Consider the following 21,229-nt stretch of genomic DNA (forward strand, 5'->3'; position numbering starts at 1 on the left):
AGATGGAGGAAAACGATGAGGAGGGATGAAACTAATGAGTGGAAAGGTAAGGATGATAAAGTAGAGGGGAGAAATTGAGAAACAGATGAGTGATATTGGAAGGAGGAGGTGTGTGTGTATGTGTGATGTGCTGTGTGTGTGTGTGTGTGGTGTGTGTGTGTGTGTGTGTGTGTGTGTGTGTGTGTGTGTGTGTGTGTGTGTGTGTGTGTGTGTGTGTGTGTGTGTGTGTGTGTGTGTGTGTGTGTGTGTGTGTGTGTGTGTGTGTGTGTGTGTGTGTGTGTGTGTGTGTGTGTGTGTGTGTGTGTGTGTGTGTGTGTGTGTGTGTGTGTGTGTGTGTGTGTGTGTGTGTGTGTGTGTGTGTGTGTGTGTGTGTGTGTGTGTGTGTGTGTGTGTGTGTGTGTGTGTGTGTGTGTGTGTGTGTGTGTGTGTGTGTGTGTGTGTGTGTGTGTGTGTGTGTGTGTGTGTGTGTGTGTGGTGTGTGTGTGTGTGTGTGTGTGTGTGTGTGTGTGTGTGTGTGTGTGTGTGTGTGTGTGTGTGTGTGTGTGTGTGTGTGTGTGTGTGTGTGTGTGTGTATGTGTGTGTGTGTCTTCCCGGAGTAGTACTCTTCCCGATTTCACACCGTTGGCGCCGACTGCGTCTATGTACGGTGAGTACTCCCTCGAAACACAGCAGACCGCGACTGTGCGTGCGCGGACTACAGTTTGCTCTGACGTCACGGTATACCAAGAGACGAGGGCAGTACACGAGACACCCCCTCCCCATCCCCCATCCACAACATGCTCAGCGGGCAGGCTGAACACCTGTGCTGCCGCGTGGGAGGCCGGTCGTGCCGGATCAATTGGCTAACGGACCACGTGCTGCTGGCGACCCGCCGTGACCCCAGTGACCCCAGCGCGGCCCCGACAGCGGTCCATGTAAACAGAACGCCGCGGGGAGAAGAGTGTTGTTGGCTTGGGTGCGGTGCAGCATGTTGGTTTTCGGACGGGACTGCGTTGGTTTTGGTGCGCGTCCGTGTTGTTGTTCTGGGTGGCGGAACACCTGGTGTCACCGGTCTGAACGCCCTTGTGGGCTTGTCATGTGAGGGCAAGAAAGCGTGGCTCACCCCCGTCTCCCACGCAACAGATCGAAATCATGTCTCGTCCACGCCTGAGAGGCCCGCCAATCTGTTGTGGCATCAGATAAATTAAATGGACCTATAAGTACAGATGAGTTATCTACATGCAAACAGTCAGAACGTTATTCAGGGTGCTGTTTAATTTTACAAACAAACCGTACTGATTTCCGAGCAATCACGCAGCGTTTAAGGTAAACCCTTTGGTTGAGGAGGCATAGAGTGCCCCCCCCCCCCCGCCTTTAGCTATGTGTTCGGTTATATAACACAAGTTGCAGGCAGATTGCACATATCCAAAGCGAAAATTCGAAGACCATTGCGCGTATTTTTGTAGCCGATCGGCAGCCCCGAACGCTGCAGCTTCACTGGCTCCGCGGTGGCGACACCATCGTCGCGGCGTCACGTAAATCCTTCAGAAAACACAGCCGGTCACGTGGTCCGTTGCGTCAGTGGCCGCAGTAACTGACCACACTTCTTCTACCTCAGCGTTCGCCATCTCCACGCCGTCCGGCAGGAGATGGCGAACGCTGCGTCCCGGGGCGGTGTACGCAGGTGCACTGACCACCTCGTGCCGCGGCTGGTTTGAGGCCGGGAACTGCCGACTCACTTTGTCCCGTTCCGCTTCAACGCACCCTTTGTGAGGCTCGAACAATGTAAGTAAGGGATCCACCTGCGGCATGGCACTCGCACAGTCGGAGACTCTGATGTAACACCGGGGTTCGGGTGCTAGTTAAGATGTCCACACGCAATGCTTTTAGGTTTCAAAGGAAGCAAGCTAACTCCGCCTGAACCGCCAGCCAAAGCTGGTCCGTACCCTGGCTCCTACTTTGTTTTCAACCGTGAGGTGAGGCTCTGAGTGTCTCCTCCCCTTTCAATTGCACGCATCTCCCGGGCGGACGGCGGGTTCGTCAGGACAGCTGACGCGGGTCTGGCGCGCCCTGGCTGGCTGCCCGCGAGCCAATTACCGGACTTGTTCACACATGTCAGCTGCCAATTGCGGATGCTATCTATAGCGTATCCTAATGCGTCCAGTTTGTTCGTCTCGGCCGGGCTAATGTTTTACGACTCGCTCCACTCATCTAATCAGCGGCATCGCATCGGCTCCGGACGCCCCAGAGCCTCAGAGCCTCAGAGCCTCAGAGCACCCGCCTCTCGGGCGGGTGCTCTGATGACGGGCGGCAGAGAAGCAGAGTGACATTCCGCCTGGAGCTGGCAGCGACACCGCTGACGACCAGGGCACACCGGCATTTGCATTTGGATATGGAGTGATGTGACACGGTTGATGCCTGTTTAGCCTGTGCGTTGGGAGAAGCTGTTTGTTGTTTCAAAGTCTCTGTATTCGTGTTTTCTTTGCACGCTGGGATTACTGCTTGAATTTAGTAGGCATGTATGTCTGTACAAGCATCATTGCGTGGGAATAAAATTGTATGCTGAATAGGTATTCCAAAACGTAATTTCCGACCATATTCTGAACTTCACCAGTTGATCAGTCTCCCCATCGTATCTTTGCTCCTCGGCTAGGCCTCCTCCCCGCCCTGCGTCCTGCCGCGGACCTGCTGTTGTCGGCGCCGGGGCGGGCTCCTCCTGACGGGGCGACGGAGTGGCCGCCAACTCCTCCTCTTCTCCACCGACACCACAGCCGGCTATCGGTGCCAGATGGCCGCCTCAGCAATGCCACCTGTTCACAACACATCCCGCGCACAGGTACAGCGCACGTCCACACAGCTTGCCCGGCTTTCAGCATGCGTCACGTCCTCACGGCAGTAGAGATTGCAACGCAGGCCGATGTTCGGAACGGAGTCCGTTTACCTCTCCAAGGATATTTATGCAGTGTTACACTGAAGCTATTATGCCTAAGAAACTGTAGTAGGGTGAGCAATGCGTTGCTTTTTTCTTTGCAGCGCGGATAACTTTGAAAGCTGCATGATCCTCTGAGAGGTTTCATGTGACAGCGATAGCTTATTAGCTTTTTCTCGCAGAGCAAACCCGCGACGGCGAGTCGAGCGCACGTGCGTGTTTTACTACTCGAGCTTGTCGTTCGTCAACACATTCAAGCGGTCAGTCTCGGGACGGTGGTAACCGCGAGAATCTTACCACCCAGTAGGAGTTTTCAAAAGACGCCTACGTGCGTTCGGCCCACGTGTCGGGAGCTCATCCCGCCCCCCCCCCCCCCCCAGGAAAGAATAAGCGTGGTGTGAGTGTGCCGCTGCTGAGGTTCGCGGTGCCCAGACAGACTGGAGCGACGGCGGCTACACCGATTGGGCGTGCCTACGTCCGGCGGCCCCCACGTCTCGGTGGGCGTGGTCGGAGCCGCGGCACCGGCCGGGGGTCGGGCGGGGCGCCGCCGCCGCCCACCGCCCGCCGCGGCCGGCCTGGGCGGCGCACCTGACGCCGGGCCGTCGCTGGGGCCGACGCCGCCCACCGGGGCCGGCCTGGACGGCGCATCTGACACCGTGGCGCCACTGAGACCGACGCCGCCCGCCTGGGCCGGCCTGGGCGGCGCACCTGACGCCGGGCCGTCGCTGAGACCGGCGCCGCCCGCCGCCGCGCCGGCCCGCCGGAGGTCTCTGAGCCCGGCCGACCACCGAGGGACGTGCGGTGGACAGGGCTTCACCGCAGCGTCGCCACTGAGGCTGTTGAGCCAGTCCTTTTAGCCCGACACGTGTTTTTGTTCGTCTGTTGCATCGCTGAATCTTCTGATATTTCTGAACTCTTGCCAGTGGAAATTGACATAATCTTTGGCATCGCCCTGTTCCGTCAGATGAGGCTATATCAGCAGCGTATTGCTCCTATTGCAACAGCTGATCAGGCTATCCACTTTGCACTCAGAGATCCCGCAGCGGCAGAAGCAAGCTCATTCTCTCGAATCCGAAACACGCGCTGATCTGGACAGTAGCCTGCGCGATTCCGCGCGCAGTTGACATGAGTGGGTCGGAAAATGTCTTTGAAAGTTCTCAGTAGGCTTGATGTCGCTAGCGGTATCAGGCCAAGACAATGGAATGACTGTAGTGCAGTGTGCTTTGGCGTGCAATTATGCCGCACAAGAGGAAAATGCGACATTTGGAGCGGACACAGGATTAACGCAGCCAAAATATGCTTAATCATTGAATTTTCTAGCGTGCTGTAACTGGTTTTATAAAAAGACGCATGCATATACACCCGCTTAAGTTGCGTTGCCTACAACTTGTAAACCCTCGCGAGTGAACTCAATGCCATCATGCCATTCTCGTCCCACCACCCCACCATGCTGGTCACTGGTGTTGCGAGAATAGCTGCAGTAACCCTGACCTGTGGTGGAGGTGTGACCCCCATCCATCTCCTCGTCATCGGGCCCTGCCCACCACTTCATGACCCCTGCCCATCCCCTCATCATCGGGCCCATCAGAGACGGCGGCCCCCGGGAGCGGCGGCGTCAGCGGCGCCACTTCCGTTGGCTGCGGCCATCAGCCGGGCAGCGGCGCCGCACAATGTTATCTCCCGCTCGCTGGCATGCCGACCTGTACGTGCCGACCGTTACCCGGCGGGCCGGGGCGATCGTACACGGCGGGGCGGCAGCTGAGCACGGCGTCAGCTGTCGCCGCCAGACGCGACGCCATTGGCTCCTCCTCCCCGCAGGTTTACACCTCGACAGAGCGGCTCTGTCCACTGCGTTCTGCGTCTGCGGGGGCTTTAGTAGTGCGTCTTTTGACTCGGCGCTCGCCGCCGCTTTTCAGCGGCCCGTCGCCACTGTGGGAGAGGCACCTCCGGTGGCGTGTCTCGCCGGTAATGACACGGCCCGGTGCGAAATGCGACCGTTAGGTGGTCCGGCCGCCCGCCCGGCTGTCGTGTAACCGACCCGCTGCCCCGCCGACCCTACCTGACCTCTGACCTGACCTGTGACCGCGGTCGCACCGGACGGTGTGACTCGTGAGTTGACGGGGGCGGCCTGGTACATGACCGCGGAGGGCCGAGTTGTGAGGTTTTTTTCGGTCCGCAGGAACCCGACTGAGCTGCTGTTTCGAAGTGCAACACTCCAGTCTATAACGTTTGCCGTCACCAGAACAGCACGCGCTGTGCCTCCTCTCCCATAGTCACCGGTTGGTGCGCTTCGTTTTGCAACAAGTCCTCGGCTTGCGCTATAGCCGATTTGCCGCTCGTCTCAGACCTGCACACGTGCCGTGCTGAGTCTACCTGAGCCCGTATGCAGGGCCGCTGCAGCAGAACATATGGCCTTATGACGGCCGAGAGCTCGCCCAGTTAATTACCGTTCAGCGAAGCACGCAAGAAGTAACGGCCTTCTCGTGTTGTCCGAATCACAGAGTCCGGATAATGGAGTGTGCCAATTTCGGCCGGGAGATGGCGCCGATAGCGGCGGTAAAAACACGGGATATGGTCAGCGAGGCGCCTTCAGTTCAGGAGATGCTCGACGTGGCAGTTGGCTTAATTGCAGCGGAGGTTTGATAGCGTGCCGCACGACAATGGCAGTGATGACGACAGCAGGTGGGCTTCCGACGCGCGCTTTGGTGCTACTAGATAAGTTCTTGCTTTCGGGTTTCGATTTTGCGCTCCAGAGAGCGCGCGCGCGGTGCATACTTTTATGTCGGTCAGCGTCATTTCTGAACGCTGTCGTAAGACCGTTAAAGATACACCTCAAGGAGAAATGATGAAAGTAACAAAAAGCGATGCATGAAACGTAGCACAGAGACCGAAACAGTGCAGAATAGAAACGAGCATGACCGTATGCCTGCCTTAAATTATCACATGCTTCTCTGTAAGGCAAATGTAGTTTCCCCGATGTTCCAGTACCAACTGTCTTATTTATGAACCTGCAATTTTTGTTCCTAAGTCGGCTTGTACAGCTATATTCGACATCCACGAACACGGGTTTGCGTTGTTTGTGCTGCAGCGTAACATGGACCTGGGAGTGGAGTCAAAACCAGGATGAATGAGCTCGAACGGCCTCTCCCAAGTACCGCAATAGCATTGTGAGAATACGGCCGCGAGACGACACGGCGCCAATGAACTCGTTAGCCGCATGCGTCGGCAGAGCATTTGATGGGGTCAGCCCTTCGGGTCCTAGCAGCTGGCGGTACTCACAGTCAGACGGCCAGTCACTGCACAGTGAGCAACTTGCATTAATTCCTAGATATATAGGAGGTAATCCCTAGATTATAGATATTTCTCGCTGCCTCCGTTTGTTCCTCTGGACCATAGATCGCGCGGGATGCGGCGGCACCATGTGCGACACGGGCTTATCATACGAATGCATCAATAGTTTTAGTGATCCAATTCTTGCGTTCCAACGTTCCTGTCGCACAGCCTATTGTGCTTCACCCTGATGCTCAAAAGTCAAAGCTCCTGAATCTCCTGATGTTCCAAAGTCAGCCCGGCTCATGCGCAGCAGCGTGGCGCCACAGACATCCCGGGCCTCTTTGTCGTCAGCCCCTCGGACCTCTTTGCCGTCGGGCCTACCCACCGCAGCCGGCCGGGCCGGCGACCCTGCCGCGATTCCGGACAACACGGAGCCGCGGCAGCAGATCCGTTGGCAGATAGCGTGAGTGAAGTCGAGCCGCGCGTCACGACCGGCGGATTGGAAGCTGGTGGACAGCGTCCTCGGCCCAGGCACGCAGTGTGCGTGAGCCCCGCGGGATCAGCTGGCTGTTGGCGCGTGCTGACTGGCCGCTGTGGGGCACGGGCACGTCACGTGCCGTGAGAGGTGGGATGAACAGACACGGCAGTTGAGATCACTGCGATAGCGCTCAAGCTCCTAATGGTATTAGCGAAATAAGGTAGAAGGTTCAACGCAGCTGCTGTGAGGACTGCAGCATTCTCAGAAACCAAGCATCTTCTTCGAAGTGACTGGTGATCCCACCGGCATCGCGATGTAACCGAACATAATTGATTTTCTTGATAGTAGGACGTAGTTAATAGATGCCACTTTCTTTACCTAGACTGGTTCACGGACGCTTGTCCGCTGCTCGCTCAATTCGAGGCTTCACCGTTCCAGGACTGCCGTGCCCATGAATGTCAAAATAGTCGCATTCCCAATGCCGGGGCGATCCGCGGAATCGGAGGACCTCCGGGCCGGTTAGCCGCGCGGCGGCTGGGCAGCGGGCGGCAGCCAGCGGCCGCAGTTGGCGCGCTCGTGGCGCCGGAGGCTACTCTGCGCGGCTAATAGGCGGCGCGCGCTCGCCGGCCGCGGGCTGTGCGGTCGGGCGGCGGTCATCGCGGTAAATGCCTGGCTGCCGTCGAGCCATACTAATCACCGGGGCGAGTGCGTGGCTCGCGCTGGGCAGCGCCCACGTGCTCGCACCTGACTAGCATGAGATATCCGGCTAATGGAACGTGCGCTGAGCCTGCTATCGGCCATCTTCAGCCTGCTGTGCGTTTAGAGGTCTTTGGCAAGTTGCCACGCTGATGGTCTGTGTGTGTGCGTGTGCATGTCGCAACGCACATGCCGCAATTACGGAAATTAATGGCGCCATTCTTCGCGCCCTCCCACGGCCCACATACGTGCTTCCTTGTCGGGGTACTGAGCGGCGAACAGAGCGTGCGCCTCGCCACTCTGCATATGCAAAGCCGCCTACGGAGGGGGCGTCAGCTCGCCCGGTCGTCGATTCCCACCGGCTGGGGCTCTCAGGTCACTGGGTCAGGGCGGCGCGGCATTCGGCACGGGTCAGGGCAGGTCGCGGTGCGAGCCGCCCGGTCCAGGATTTACGCAAAGTGGACGGTCGGAGCGGCGGCGAGGCCTGCATTACGGATGTCTGGGAAATCATACGGCACGGCCCCCGTAATCGCGACTTTCTATCGTGTCTTTATTGACCCGCTGACCCCGTGGAGACCATTAGTGCGATTCGGCCTCGGGCTGGCCGGGCTTACACCTGCCAGCGTGAAATAGGATTACGTTTTCGGAGAGCTTGGCGAAGCCGAGGCGCTGGTGTTTAGTACGTTACTGTTCGGTGAGAGGAGCGAAGCGCCTAAGCAGCGCCTCCGAAGCAGCGCCTCGAAAGCAGCGCCTCCGAAGCAGTGCCTCCAAAGCAGCGCCTCTGAAGCAGCGCCTCCAAAGCAGCGCCTGCAAAGCAGTGCCTCTGAAGCAGCGCCTCCGAAGCAGCGCCTCCAAAGCAGCGCCTCCAAAGCAGCGCCTCTGAAGCAGCGCCTCCAAAGCAGCGCCTCCAAAGCAGCGCCTTCCAAATCAGCGCCTCTGAAGCAGCGCTTCCAAAGCAGCGCCTCCGAAGCAGCGCCTCCGAAGCCGCGCCTCCGAAGCCGCGCCTCCGAAGCAGCCCATCCGATGCGGTCCGTCTCCGGGGCATAGGCTGAGCGCCGACCCGCGGAACGTCCGGGGGCGAGATAGAGATGGGCAGTGGACCACATACCAACAGGAGAGAGGGTAGTGCAGAAGGAAGAGGGAGCGACGGAGGATGGCGGGGCCGTGGATATAGGCAGAGCGGGAGGGAGGCGAGATGTTGGGAGGGAAGGAGAGTGAGGAGGAGGCGGCAAAGGTGGTGAGTGCTGACTTCTCTGCCTGCGGTCTCTAACGGTAGCAACGCCCATCGCATACCTCACAGTCCACAGCCGCATTTATAAACACCCAATAACCACATAATTACCAACTCCACATTGACCCCATTTGCATGCCTTATGGGCAGCCGTGCCAAATTCTCGCCGCCTCTTTTACACGGTTTTATGTCGGTTGCATGGAAATGGTCGTGAACTACCCAGCACAACATTAGCGTGTTCGGTGCGGGCTTTTAATGCTTTCTTCGTGTTTTCTGCGGCTCGGTAGTCACGAACTGCGCTGAACGGGACCGTAATATGAGGCTTTGCTAACATCGTGTGTGACGTCTTCCCAGCAGCCTCCTTCTCTCGGCGGCCTATGACACGGTCCCGAAACCCAACGGTTAGCCCCACGGACAACGGTGACACAGACCAGGTCCTGGGCAATTTGTGGCCTGGGGCCTCCGTCATCAGCTGGTTGCGGGTTATTTCATCCTTTTGTCGGAATTTTGCAAACTTTGCACGCTCGAAACAGTTTTGGGGTTTTCGTTGGTGGATGACTGGATCGTAAGCGGCGCATCGTGTCGGTCAGAGGAAAGCCTTCATCCACATGACGTTTGAATGACAGGCGGCCGCTAAAGATGCGTTGGCCATCTGATCCTGCTCCATTTTCACACACTGCACTAGGCCTCTTTCCTTCTACCCATATGTCACTCCACCCCTGCGTTTCTCCCTGCCCCCTCTCCTGCCCCTTCTCCTTCCCGCTCTCCTGCTCCTCGCCCCTTTGGCCACTCGTGCCGCGCTCTGCTCTTCTCTCCGTCATCGTCCCCTCACGTGCCCTCTGCCGTCTCCTCCATGCTCTCCCCATGCCCCGCAGCCGGCTCGTGCCGTCGTGCGTTCGTCTCTCCGCCGAAGGCTGACCTCCCACGCGCATTCCTCTCACTTCCCGGCCAAACAAACAGCTCTGGCCATGCTGGCCCTCCCAGACACGGCGGCTCAGACCGGAATGGCCGCTGGTCCGGTGCCGACGTAGAAGCTCCCATCATACTCTCCAATCATACTCTCCCAGATTCCCATCATAGAGGCGACCACGGCGTCTTGTGCGACCGTCAAACTGGAGAGCCGCCCTCCAAACACCTCTGACCAGAGGTGTTCTCCCTGCCCCCCCCCCCCTCCTGCCCCTTCTCCTTCCCGCTCTCCTGCTCCTCGCCCCTTTGGCCACTCGTGCCGCGCTCTGCTCTTCTCTCCGTCATCGTCCCCTCACGTGCCCTCTGCCGTCTCCTCCCATGCTCTCCCCAATCTCCCCTCTCCTCCCGTGACTCCCATCATAGAGGCGGCCGCGGCGTCTTGTGCGACCGTCAAACTGGAGAGCCGCCCTCCAAACACCGTGACTCCCATCATAGAGGCGGCCGCGGCGTCTTGTGCGACCGTCAAACTGGAGAGCCGCCCTCCAAACAGACCGTGAGACCGTGACTCCCATCATAGAGGCGGCCGCGGCGTAGGCGCCGCGGCCGCCTCTAAAGTACAGCCGTCGAAAGGCGGCGCCATGCCATAGTCGGTCGGCTTCTTCGACATTATGTTAAAAATCCTGCCGTTCAAAGCGGATTATCACGGGTGAATCCAGCGTCTTCGCCTGGCCGTTGCCGCAATATTTCTCAAACGCGACGCACAGATTTGGTGGATTTTTGTCCCCATCTATATCACCGTAAGTGATGGGTAGATTGCGCTGATTCAAACGACGATCAGTTACTTATAGATCAAGGTGGCATTTGTGAGTTGAGCGGTGGCTCATGATGTCAAGAGTCAGACCGAGTGAAAATGTCTCCTTGGTTCTGATGACAATAATTTTGTCACAAATCAGAGAATGGTCGGGCAGGGAAAACCTAAATACATGATGTAGATAATCACTTGTGCCATTGTGACTCATATTGAGCGTAGGCCACGCAAGACCATGTCAGGTGACCGAGTCACATTTATCCTTCGAGTCACTTTGTGATGCGATGTATGATTTCAGCTTGAAGAACAGACTTAAGCCCTCATAGATGCTGGTCAGAAATTTGCGCGCCTGTATGACTGTTTCATCAGCGTGACGTCGTCCACAGCTTTTCCAACTGCCCGCAGAAGTATACTTATGACCTCAGTGATATGTTTAAAAATATCATTGAATCATCGTTAGGAGTTGTATGTACCTTCAGTGCCTTCAGTACTCTCACTACCTTCAGTATTTTATTTTTTCAGCTCGAGTGGCAGGAAACATATTTTTGGCCCTGGCTTATTACGCTCCTCGCGAGCTTTTATGTGATCTTATCCTATCTTTAATTATGACTTCATCTTAGGCTGTTTGAAAGCCTGGTTACGTAGCTAAAAATTTCCCCGTGTCTCACTTATTCTGCACAGGGTGGCAAGCAGACGAAATTCCATTTTACCTACGGCACGCGCGGACGGCGAACACTGACTAGCAAACACGGATGCATTATTGCGTGAAATGACATGACCTAGGATTGCATTAGGCTTGATTTTTGGCACAGCCTATCTTACATGTTCATGTGAATGTACTGAAAATTTCAAGTAAATGTCTCTCTTGGTCACCGTCTCCGGGAAACGAAATGGCGAGGAAGAGGGCAAATACCGCCGTGACACAGATTTTCCCTACAGCTGAGTATGTGTTTGACAAGTGATGTTAACGTCTGAGCTTTCTTTGCCTCACGGCGCACGCACCACCAAGTGCGTTGGTAACCGCACATGTATGCACTTAAAGTAGCTGGACACTTGTCGTATTGAGCCACGAGGTTAAGCAGTCAAGTCACTTGAACACGCCATTTAAGAACAGTTGCAGAACTCTGCCAACCTATAAAGGCAAGTACCTTTTTAGAATTCAGATGTCTGTACGATCCTTTCACGTGTTATGTGCCCTTCTATTTAGACCAATAAGCCCATATCTTCGTCGGCCTTCGGAGGCGAATGGGAGACCTTGCACAGACCGTATCCCATATAAAGCGTCATAGCTCGTAATGCCAGCAATAAAGTTGGAGACAAGTGATGTGCTAGGATCACGACGTGCATTTTTACGTAGACGCGTCACAGTGTTAAAAGGGCAAATCAGCGCCAGGCGACAAATGCCAAATACAGGCGCACGATTTGTTGCTATAAGATACCCTCAACTTAAAAACCGGCTGCAAACCTTCTGAGACCTTATTTTAATGATATCGATTTTCATGTATTTGAACCAGACGCACGGGCTACCCCGACAGGCTCGCTCGCATCTGCCGTCAGCGACGCATATGGCAGATCTAGTGCAGCGCCTGCGGCACGCGTGAGCGAGCCTGACTCTGATTGGACCAGAAGCCAGCCACCGGACCCAGATGGCGATCTCGTGCACGAATGGCAGATCAACAGGCTGCTCAGTGTCGTCGGTGACGTCGGTGCAGCGACGTGTCAGCTGGATCATCCGCCGTGCTGGTTTCTTTCAGGCTTTTTCTTATGCTTTTCGACCCCATTTTTGGGTCAGCTTCCCTGGATGCTCTGACTCGAGACAAGCTTTCAGCCGCTGTACATGCCACAGCCCCTCATCGACACACCCCAGTACTTGGGTCGGCATATTAGGGACACTCCGCGACAGATGTCGTCACGTGTCGCGCACCCGTTCCTCAGATCACTCCTCCCGAACCCTAGCCGCGTTTGGGACCAGCTCGGCGTAATGTTCAGGACCACATACCTGGCCCGGTACGTCCGCGACCGTGACCAGAGGCGGCTCAGCTAGAGGACTGCCCTTGGAGCTACCATCACTGCGTTTTCCTTGCGTACGACTCGGACAGACTCTCTTCACTCCTCACGGACTTGCATCCTGAGAATTCGGCATCGACGTGCTCTAGAGTCTTGCACACCTACATCACGCTTGCTTTTGGCTGGTGACAGGCGCGCTCGGGCTGCGCTTCCACCGCCGCGTGTCTGGCGGCGCCCCTGACCCGGTCCGTGACGGAAGAGCGCCCGTTTTTGGTCATCCGCTCGTGACCGCCGTCCGGCCCTTTTTCGGTTTGACATCCGGCGTCTTCGGCACGATAGAGGGGGATGGGGGGGGGGGGGGGGTAGGATCCGGACTTGTCCGCGTCCCCAAAAGTGAATGCGCCATGCGGTGGGATAATTCATGCAGAGGTTGCCCAATGCAGAACACGAGACTTCCCATGTAGAACATGGCATGTCTCGTGTTATCCGAAGCGGCAAATGGAAACGAAAAGGAAGAAAGCGGACGATTACCTGAGGTCTCCGAAACGCTCGACAGTTACCTGACATTTCCACAACCTGACATTCTACTATTACGTTCCTCGGGTACAGCTGAGTCGAGCCAAGCATGCGAAGTTACACCGTGCAGGTGCGGTACGGCACCTTGCACCATCTCTGCGCTCTAGCAGAATCGATAATGGGCGACGAACACACCTCCTGACCTTGTTCATATTATGCCGGGCATAAAGTCTCCCTTCAATCACAGCTGGTATTCAGTTTGACCTCTGCCTGTTTTATGGGCCATTGACGATGAGAAACGGTCTTGAAGTTTTGATTTAGTATCCAGATGCCATGCTCGTATGAAAGCCGAGACGCTCGGATGCGGGTTTAGTGTCGCCGAGGACTCCTGCTGAATCACGCGCGTGCCAGCCGCTACAAATACGGCTCTTTCCGACGAGATCTAAGCCCGATCGGAGATCTCCGGCCAGACGATCGATGAGCCTTTGTTCACAGAAGTCCATCGCACAATGGCGCCGCTGGTGAGTGACTTACGCAGCCAGGGCTCGGCCTCGTGCGGCCGGCGCTCGAACGCGAGGCGCGCTCGGCGCTCTCTGGGCTGCTTGTGTGGCCCAGTGGGACGCGTGTTCAATATCATTCAGCGGGCGGCATCCTGTCTGGTTGAGTGAATTATGACGCCTTCTACGGGCACACCGTGTATCTCCAGCATCTCGCCTGCTGTTGCCTGATTTCGGACTTCGTTACTTGTCGCTTGCAGCCACATGAACACGCCCATTACAACCCACAACGCGCTGTAGGCGCATGTAAATGATGCGTATGTGAGCTTTGGATAGGAACAAGAGGGAGAGCGACGTATGGAAGGTGGGAGGGAAGAGAGAAAGGACATATAAATAACGAGATATGGATAGAGGGAGACAGAGGGTGGGCGGGAACGTAGGAGAAAGTGAGTGAGTAAGAGACGAAAAGAAAGAAATCTGGTTAGTTGATGAGTAGTGGCAAAGACCAAACATGATAATTCAGATGTTCGTTTTTCATGAAAGCACTGCAACTGCCAAAATTGGATAGCGTCAATGCTCGAGGCAGTGCGGCCCCTGACCACGGATCACTAGCAGTGTCCCTGGATATATTGCTACTGAGAACGGGGCGTACGCTCGGCACTCCTTGAATTGACCAGCCCTGGGTCATTCGCGCATTAGCCAGTTTACTCACGTCGACCACGGAGCCTCCAATAACCGGGAGCAGGAAGGTGTCTTGACTGCAGCTCCTACCTGCTTCTGCAACCAGCAACAGCGCTCGACTCGAACCGCCCCCGTACATGACGCCAATTCTTTCGGAAGGAACGTGACTTCAGCTTAATCACCCAGTTTGTAAACCAGTTGGCGGTGCCTTTTGAGATGTGTTGTATGCAGCCCAACACAGCACCCTGGCAGTTATCATGCAGCCATCTCGAATTGAATCACGGCTCGTGAGGTAGAAGCGAGCAGAATGCACTCGCACTGCATGACCGGGCCATTAACCGCTGCTTACCGATGATAGGTGACAATATGTGATGTGACGATGATTGTGGGATGTGTGTGTGTCGATCGCGTCGTTCACGTATGCGTGCCTTACGGCGCTGGTTCCACCGGCTTCTTCTCGCCGCCCGTCGTCGCCGACGTCAGCTGAGTGGTGCGTTTGGTCCTGTTTCAGAGCGAGAACTATGGATGAGATCCAACGGACTGAACGGCGGCCCCCACAGACCCGAGGAGAAAAGGTCCACCATATCCAGGTACAGTGACTGGCTCATCGCCGATAGCAGCACGCCCTCGCCAACGTTGTGTCGCATTGTCAGCATACGATGCATCTATTGCCTTTTCGCTTGAGAGAGTAGCATTAGGTGTGCATTTTTACGTGCACAGCCCAGGCTGCTGGCACCAATGCTTCGCATAAATATTCGAGTGTAATGAACGGCATGCTGGAAAGGAAACAGATCATATCAGCCAGAAAATGCCGTAATATCCCACATTTTCACGTTCAAATGTTTCGTTAGTCAGTAACGCAGCCTGGGCTCACGTAGTGGGCAGGGGTCAAGCCTACAGAAAACGTGTGCTAAGATGGACTCCGGTCGGTCAAGCGGTGAGTTTTTGTTTAGAGAACTTTTGCTATAGGGTTTAGTTGGCCCCCACCTGAGCCGTTTGGTTACCTAGTGTGACGGGTCGGGATTCGTTTCAATAAGCTCAGCGCTGCCTCGGCACTCTCAAACCAAACACGCTTACTATACTCGTACAGAACCGCACGGTTTTATTCTGTCATAATACAATTTACGCACGGAATCTGGCGGTCATGTTGTGAAACACCCGCTCAATTTTCATCACCTGGAAAACTACCGGACCATGTTGGGGAGGAATGCTGGGTCCAGGAAGACGTCTGTCTCGTACTTGTGGTTGACGCAACACAATCCGCCGAAAAAGCCGGCCACAGACGTCCGTGGCTCGCCGTGCTATCTACAGATTAGACAAATGACTCATTCTCTCTGGGATGCAGTACATCCGACGCTGACAAACATCGCATAGCGGTCTTCGCCGGGTGCCAGTGATATATCACCGGCACCACCGGTATTGACTCCGTCGAAGGCTGCTAGCGTTCGCGGGCCGCGAACGCGATCTCTGAGAACTAAAGCTGACTGATAAGATCTCGGACGACCTTAGCTTTTCCGGACCGGTTTCGGCTTGAGCGGCATTGGACCATGGAGTGTGTCGTAGGGATCCAAGCACTCGTAAGCCAAAAGGTCGCAAGCTTCGCCGCAGTTTATCCGGCCCTCTCAGGCAAAGAGTGATCGTGTGATGTGATGTGATGATAAAGTGATGTGATGTGATGCATGATGTGATGTTGGCATGATGAGTATGTGTGGGGTCGAGCGGCATGCGCCCTGAGCGCGTCTCTCCGATGTTGTCAGACTCGCAAGTCTTCCACCGGAGCTTGTGCATTACCTGACCCACACATGTCTTAAGTCCTCCAACCAGATTCCGTCTGTTTTGTGATAGCTTTGCCTTGGCTGGACATTCTGCTTACGTTGGCTACCCTCCGCATGATAACGCTGCTAAAATGATTGCCCTTAGACCGGATGTTTGGGCAGCAGCGATTGTTTAGAGCGTGTATGCCCTATAACGTGTTCACATCTAAAACGTAATCAACCTCCCTAAGATTTATGAAACTCCTCCGTACTTTGTCTAACCATCACATGATGTCAGTCGCAACATATTTCGAGGAGAGACCTCGAATCATCGAACACTCAAAGATAGCCGCCCACCACTGGTTCACATGTTTCTTGCCTGGCTTGACAAACAACAACACAACATCGCCTGCTATCATACCCATGATCGCTGTTCCAGCAGTTGTCCATGAGAACTCGGTGCTGGAGCTCTGGCTCAGGCCTGTGCAGTCAGCTGCTACATCTCGGTGCCGTCAGCCCGCCAGCAGCCATTAGACTTCGCCAGACAGACGGCTGTGGCCCGCCGTATAATCGGCTAGGGAACCAACGCTTTATTGCAATCGTTACTTTTTAATGTTGTGCTTTGGTCTGCGACAGTGCTCGCTACCTGAGGCGGTCACTAGTGCCGTCTTGTTTATGTCGACAGTCTCGGGGCTATTTTGCTAGCTGTGACCGTGACGCGTCACACGCCGGCATGCTGTACAGCTCACTTCACCTTCCCGTCGCCCATTACCCCAGCAGGACGTCGGGGCGTCTGATCCCTCTCTCCGGTATATTTAGTTTCAAGGCCTCTACCCTGCCGGCCGAGACTCCACAAATTGTCCCGAGAGAGGTCTACGAGGCGAGACACGGACTAAGGCGAGACCCGGTCAGAAACGAGACACGGACCGAGGCGAGACACGAACCGAGGTGAGATGCCGTCAGAGACGAGACGTGGTCCGAGGTGAAACACGGACCGAGGCGAGACACAGACTGAGGCAAGACACAGTCCGAGGCGAGACACGGACTGAGGCAAGACACAGTCAGAGGCGAGACACGGCCGAGACGAGACACGGTCCAGAGCGCTGCCCACAGTCCTGGCACGCTCGGGGGGAGGCGCGTGCTGCTCCTCTCCCCAGTCCGCTCCGGTCCGGTGGCCGCCCGTTCAGTGTCCACCACGGAACATCCAGCGCAGTTCCGGCACAAATCCGGCGCAGATCAGCGGAGATCCGGCTTCGATCCGCGGAGATCAGGCTTTGATCCGTCTGAAGGACGGCGGCATCCGAGGATGCTCCTGCACCCATAGAAACGGACTTTCCCATGTCTCACTCTGAACGTCACACACATTCACGAGTAAAGATTGCATGAGATGTGTGTTACCCTTTCACGAAGGCGCCCTTCTCATCATGCACCCTGTCACAGCAAACTAGCGTCATGCAATCCGAACAGGATAAAAAGTCGATAACATTCTTTTCCATTTCAACCATCAGGCTGTCAGGCCGCCCTAGAACACGACCAGTCCCTCGTGAGCGATTGCAACGCTTATAGCTAGATCAGTTACTCACGCCGTGAGCCAACTCCCCTAATTACTATCATCAGTGTGCTGCCAGCCCTCCGGCGCCCAGTCAGCGCCATCTGTAGCGCCATCACTCCAGCATGAGCCCGCGGTCCGTGTGGGCCCGACCGCGACTGCCAGCTTCGCCGAACTGTTGCGCCCAAGGCCGTGTGTTGCGATGACTGCCCTGCCCATCGCCGATCATCTGGCTGATAGCCGGCGGCGGTTTCGCGGAGACGCGGCGTCATTGGCCGGCTGGGGACGACCTGTGACGTCACGGCAGGGCGGCGGACGACCGTGGGAACTGCGCGGCTGCGGCTATCCTGGTGGCAGGGCGGCGCTGCCACCAACGGTGGCACAACCCAGGATTTCGCTCAGGAGGGCACCAACTCGGGTTATAGGGGCTCTGCAAACAAAGGAGCCTTTCTTCGTCACTGTAGGACCCTGTTTTTGCACACGGATGACATTTTTCTAGGCTTGTGGTCCACCTTGATACTTTAGGGCCCGTTCGTTTTGTTTTAAAGCCCTATGGGCATTTGAAACTGCCAAAGAGTACTAGGGCCTTCGGCTCTAGGGGTCCGCCTCCTCCAGAGCGAGGGGGGGGGAAGGGGGGAGGCAGAGTGGAAAGGGGAAGCCACAAAACTTCACCATTGGTTACGCCACTGGCGGTCGACCAGCGGTTAGTGGGCTGTTTACATGGGTCCGCGGGCGATGCACGGCTTTTTGGTCGGCTTTAGAGATGAGCAGATTGACAAGCTGTGATGTGGGGTCACCACGGCTGCAGATGTGGCGGAGGATATCGCACAGCCGTGTGAAATAAGGGGCTTTCATTAGCCACAAACACGAACACGAAATATATATAATCCAACAGCTATAGACGGATGGATCAGACAAAGAGAAAGGAGCTTTAGTAGAGGTCCAGAAATGAAAGAACGCTGGAAAAATCCAGAGAAGCCGGCTTTGAGGGGAAAGGCCCGGGAGAGCGCGACAGCCAATGTCGCGGTCGGTGCTGTTTGTGTGTCCAGCCGTGACTGTTCACGCGCCGGCGATCTCAGACCTACGCCGGTCACGCTCCGGCTTCAGCAGCGCCTGATGGGCAGCACCCATTGTTTACCGCTCTATCGGCTCCGAGGCCTCGCGGGCGTGACCAGAGCCGCGACACGACCGCTGCCGCGGCAGACATGCCGGCCACTCTCAGGCGAGCCGCCCCGGTATCGCGCGATCGCGTCCTCGGCAGGTATTCGGCAGGCGGTCTGCGGTTCGGCCGTTTGGCGCCGCTGGAGCGGGGCCGACCGCAGTTGACGGCAGCACGCTTGGCGACGTCTTCTGCTGAGGCTGGATGAGCAGGGGACGGGCTGGAGGCCTCCTACCTGACGGAATAAAGGGTTACAAGTGAAGCGGTACCACCACCGGCGGAAGACAACGAGGCTCCCGTACAGGGAATCTTCGTACGGGCAACCTTCCATCCGATCCAGCCGACAGACCTGAAAATGGGACGATCAGTTTCGTGCTTGTGGCGTAGAAGTACCTCACCTAAGCTATTTGTTGATCGGGGTAGTCCATCGCGGAGCCATTCGTTGTGGCGCCCATGCTTCGTCGCGACACCTAAAGGTTCCCAAGATATGTTTGTGCTCAGACAGATGTCGATGAGCACCCAACCAACAAACGAACGGACGCCTCATCAAATCCTCATCAACTCGGCGCGTCACAGACGACCGTCGCGCAGACCGCGGCTGTCACGCCGCCAGCGCCACCCCCGCGGCTGATCCGTCACCGCCGCCGCGCGCCTGTCACGCGCGCGTCACACACGCGTCACGCAAGCGTGACAGCGTGACAGCCCGTCGGCCGGCGCCGGTTTCCCAGCCGCCTGCCGTCGGCCGAGCGCCGCCCGGCGGCGACCCCGCCGGCTCTGGCTTGGGAAGCGCTAACGGTTCCGGCGGCGCCGGAAGTGATCGGCCGGCGGCGGCCGCCGGCGCAGTCGAGCCTCAGCGGGCGCTGACGGACGGAGGGGCGGCGGTGGGCGGCAGCGACGGCGGCGCGGCGGGGGCTCCTCGTGTCCTAGTCTGTGGAGTGCCGTGTGTCCCGGCCCGCCGTGGGCGGTCTGTCGGCCGGACCCCGGTCTGCGCAGCACAGTTGCCGGCCGGCCGCCGCGGGAGCTCGCTCGGACCCGCTCTGCGTGAGGAGCGGGCGGTGCGCACGGCGGGAGGTCTCGGCGACGGCCGGTGGCCGTGCTGAATTGTCGCGCGGTCCGGAGCGAGACGGCTGTGTCCCACTGGCCCGAAGCGACGGCGACGCCTCCGCGGGAAGTCCGCCGTGTCCCAGCGCCCGAGTGAAGCGTCCTCGCAGGGGCGCCGCGGGGCGTCGCAGCGGACGGTGGACGGCAGGCGGCGAACATCGTGTCTCACACGCAGGGACAGCTGAGGTCTCGGGCGTTCTGAGCGGCCCGCTCGGACCGAGGCTGTGCAGCGGGGGAGCGAGCCGGTGCGGACTGCGTCCGGGAACCGGGACCCGGGACCGGGTCCGGACCGCGACCGACTGATGAGCCACCGCGGTCCGCAGTCGTGCGTGTTGAACTCAACCGAGTGAAGTGTTGACATAACGTTCGCAAGACACGCCGCGGCCGACTTGGAAGCAGGCCATCTCGCAGCGCTGTGTGTGTGCTCCCACCCCGGATACCTGCAATCTCTTCAGCGGAAGTCAACACCCGGCTCCGCCGCCCGTGCGTCCGCAGCGCGTTATCGCGGCCCGCCCCCGTAGCTGTGTATCACTGCGTCATCAGAGGAGCGGCACCCTGGTACACGCCGAACGGGCCGGTCACACGCGTATCCGGCCCCGCCGTATATCACCGTCCCTTCGCCGTCGCTGCAGCCCACGACCGGCCGATTCGGCTGCCCGCCGGCGGCGGCGGGCGCTGACTCTGCACGGCCCCGGGCGGATACGCGGACCTACAATCGCCCCGAGCGCCGCCCGACTGTGCAACCGAGCCGCTGGCCGGCGCCCCGGACCGTTCAAGCGACCGAGGCGGCGCGGCGGCCACGACCGGCGGCAACTGCTGGCCCGGCGCGCGGTACGTGCGGTGGTACGGCGGGAGACGGGCAAGGACTGCCGGCTGTGCTTCTGGGTACGGCGGGGAGACGGACTGAGGCGGTGCACTGGTGGGGAGACTGGGGACCGCCGACCTCTGCTGCCGTGTGGCGGCCGCTGTAATCAAGGCCTCCGCGATGGATTCGGGGCAGCAAGCTGTTGTGCGAGCGTCGAGGACGTGTGAAAAGAATATTGTGCCTTGCAATCACATAAGTGCGGTCAAGCGGGCGGCGCAGACGAGGCCCAGAGCAGACTGAACTCTGAGGAGGGAGAAAGAAGTTCAGCGCTGAATTGATGTTGCTCTGAGACAGGAAACCATCGGAAAAGCGCTGTCGGAGCCACCGTTGCGCGAGGCTGAAGGCCATAGCGCTGAAGTGTTTAAAAGAAAAGGGCTGCTCAGAGGCCGTGACAGGTGGTTCTGCGCGCGCCGGAGCGTGCTTTGGAGCGCTGCCCCGCTGAGTGAGTGATCAGCTGTGTGACAGGCCTCCGAAGGCGTGACTCTCGAGCGCGCTGTGTCGACGTCCGACCGGGCGTGGCCGGGAGCTACGACCAGTCAGCGCTGCCTGCGGGAGATGCGGCTCAGCCAGCGCGCTGTTGCAGGAGCTGGCTCTGCCAGCGTTCCTGCAGACCGCTGCCGCGACGCGGCCGTCTCTGCCACGACAGCCTGAGGACAGCCCGTCGGTTGGCGAGCCGGAAGCCAGGGCGAGTCTGAGCTCAGCGAGGCGGTGTGACTGCGCCAGCTGACGCCATCTTCCGTCGCGTCTCCGCCGGCTCTGCATCTCTGCCGTCTCTGCCAGCTCTGCATCTCTGCGGTCCT

General features: G+C 57.7%; 1 protein-coding gene across 1 annotated transcript in view; it reads left to right on the forward strand.

The window, feature by feature from the left end:
* LOC119104343 (uncharacterized) overlaps positions 1-19,914 on the forward strand; it is a 101,097-nt gene extending 81,183 nt beyond the window's left edge. The window contains exons 2-3 of the mRNA XM_037228038.1: positions 14,513-14,649; positions 19,888-19,914. Of these exons, the coding sequence (XP_037083933.1) occupies positions 14,513-14,649; positions 19,888-19,914 (164 nt within the window). The remainder of the gene's footprint in view (positions 1-14,512; positions 14,650-19,887) is intronic.
* The last annotated feature ends 1,315 nt before the right edge of the window (positions 19,915-21,229 follow it).

Source organism: Pollicipes pollicipes, unplaced genomic scaffold (genome assembly GCF_011947565.3).
Source record: "Pollicipes pollicipes isolate AB1234 unplaced genomic scaffold, Ppol_2.1 Scaffold_6052;HRSCAF=7182_pilon_pilon_pilon, whole genome shotgun sequence".
In the NCBI taxonomy this organism is placed as follows: Eukaryota; Metazoa; Arthropoda; class Thecostraca; order Pollicipedomorpha; family Pollicipedidae; genus Pollicipes; species Pollicipes pollicipes.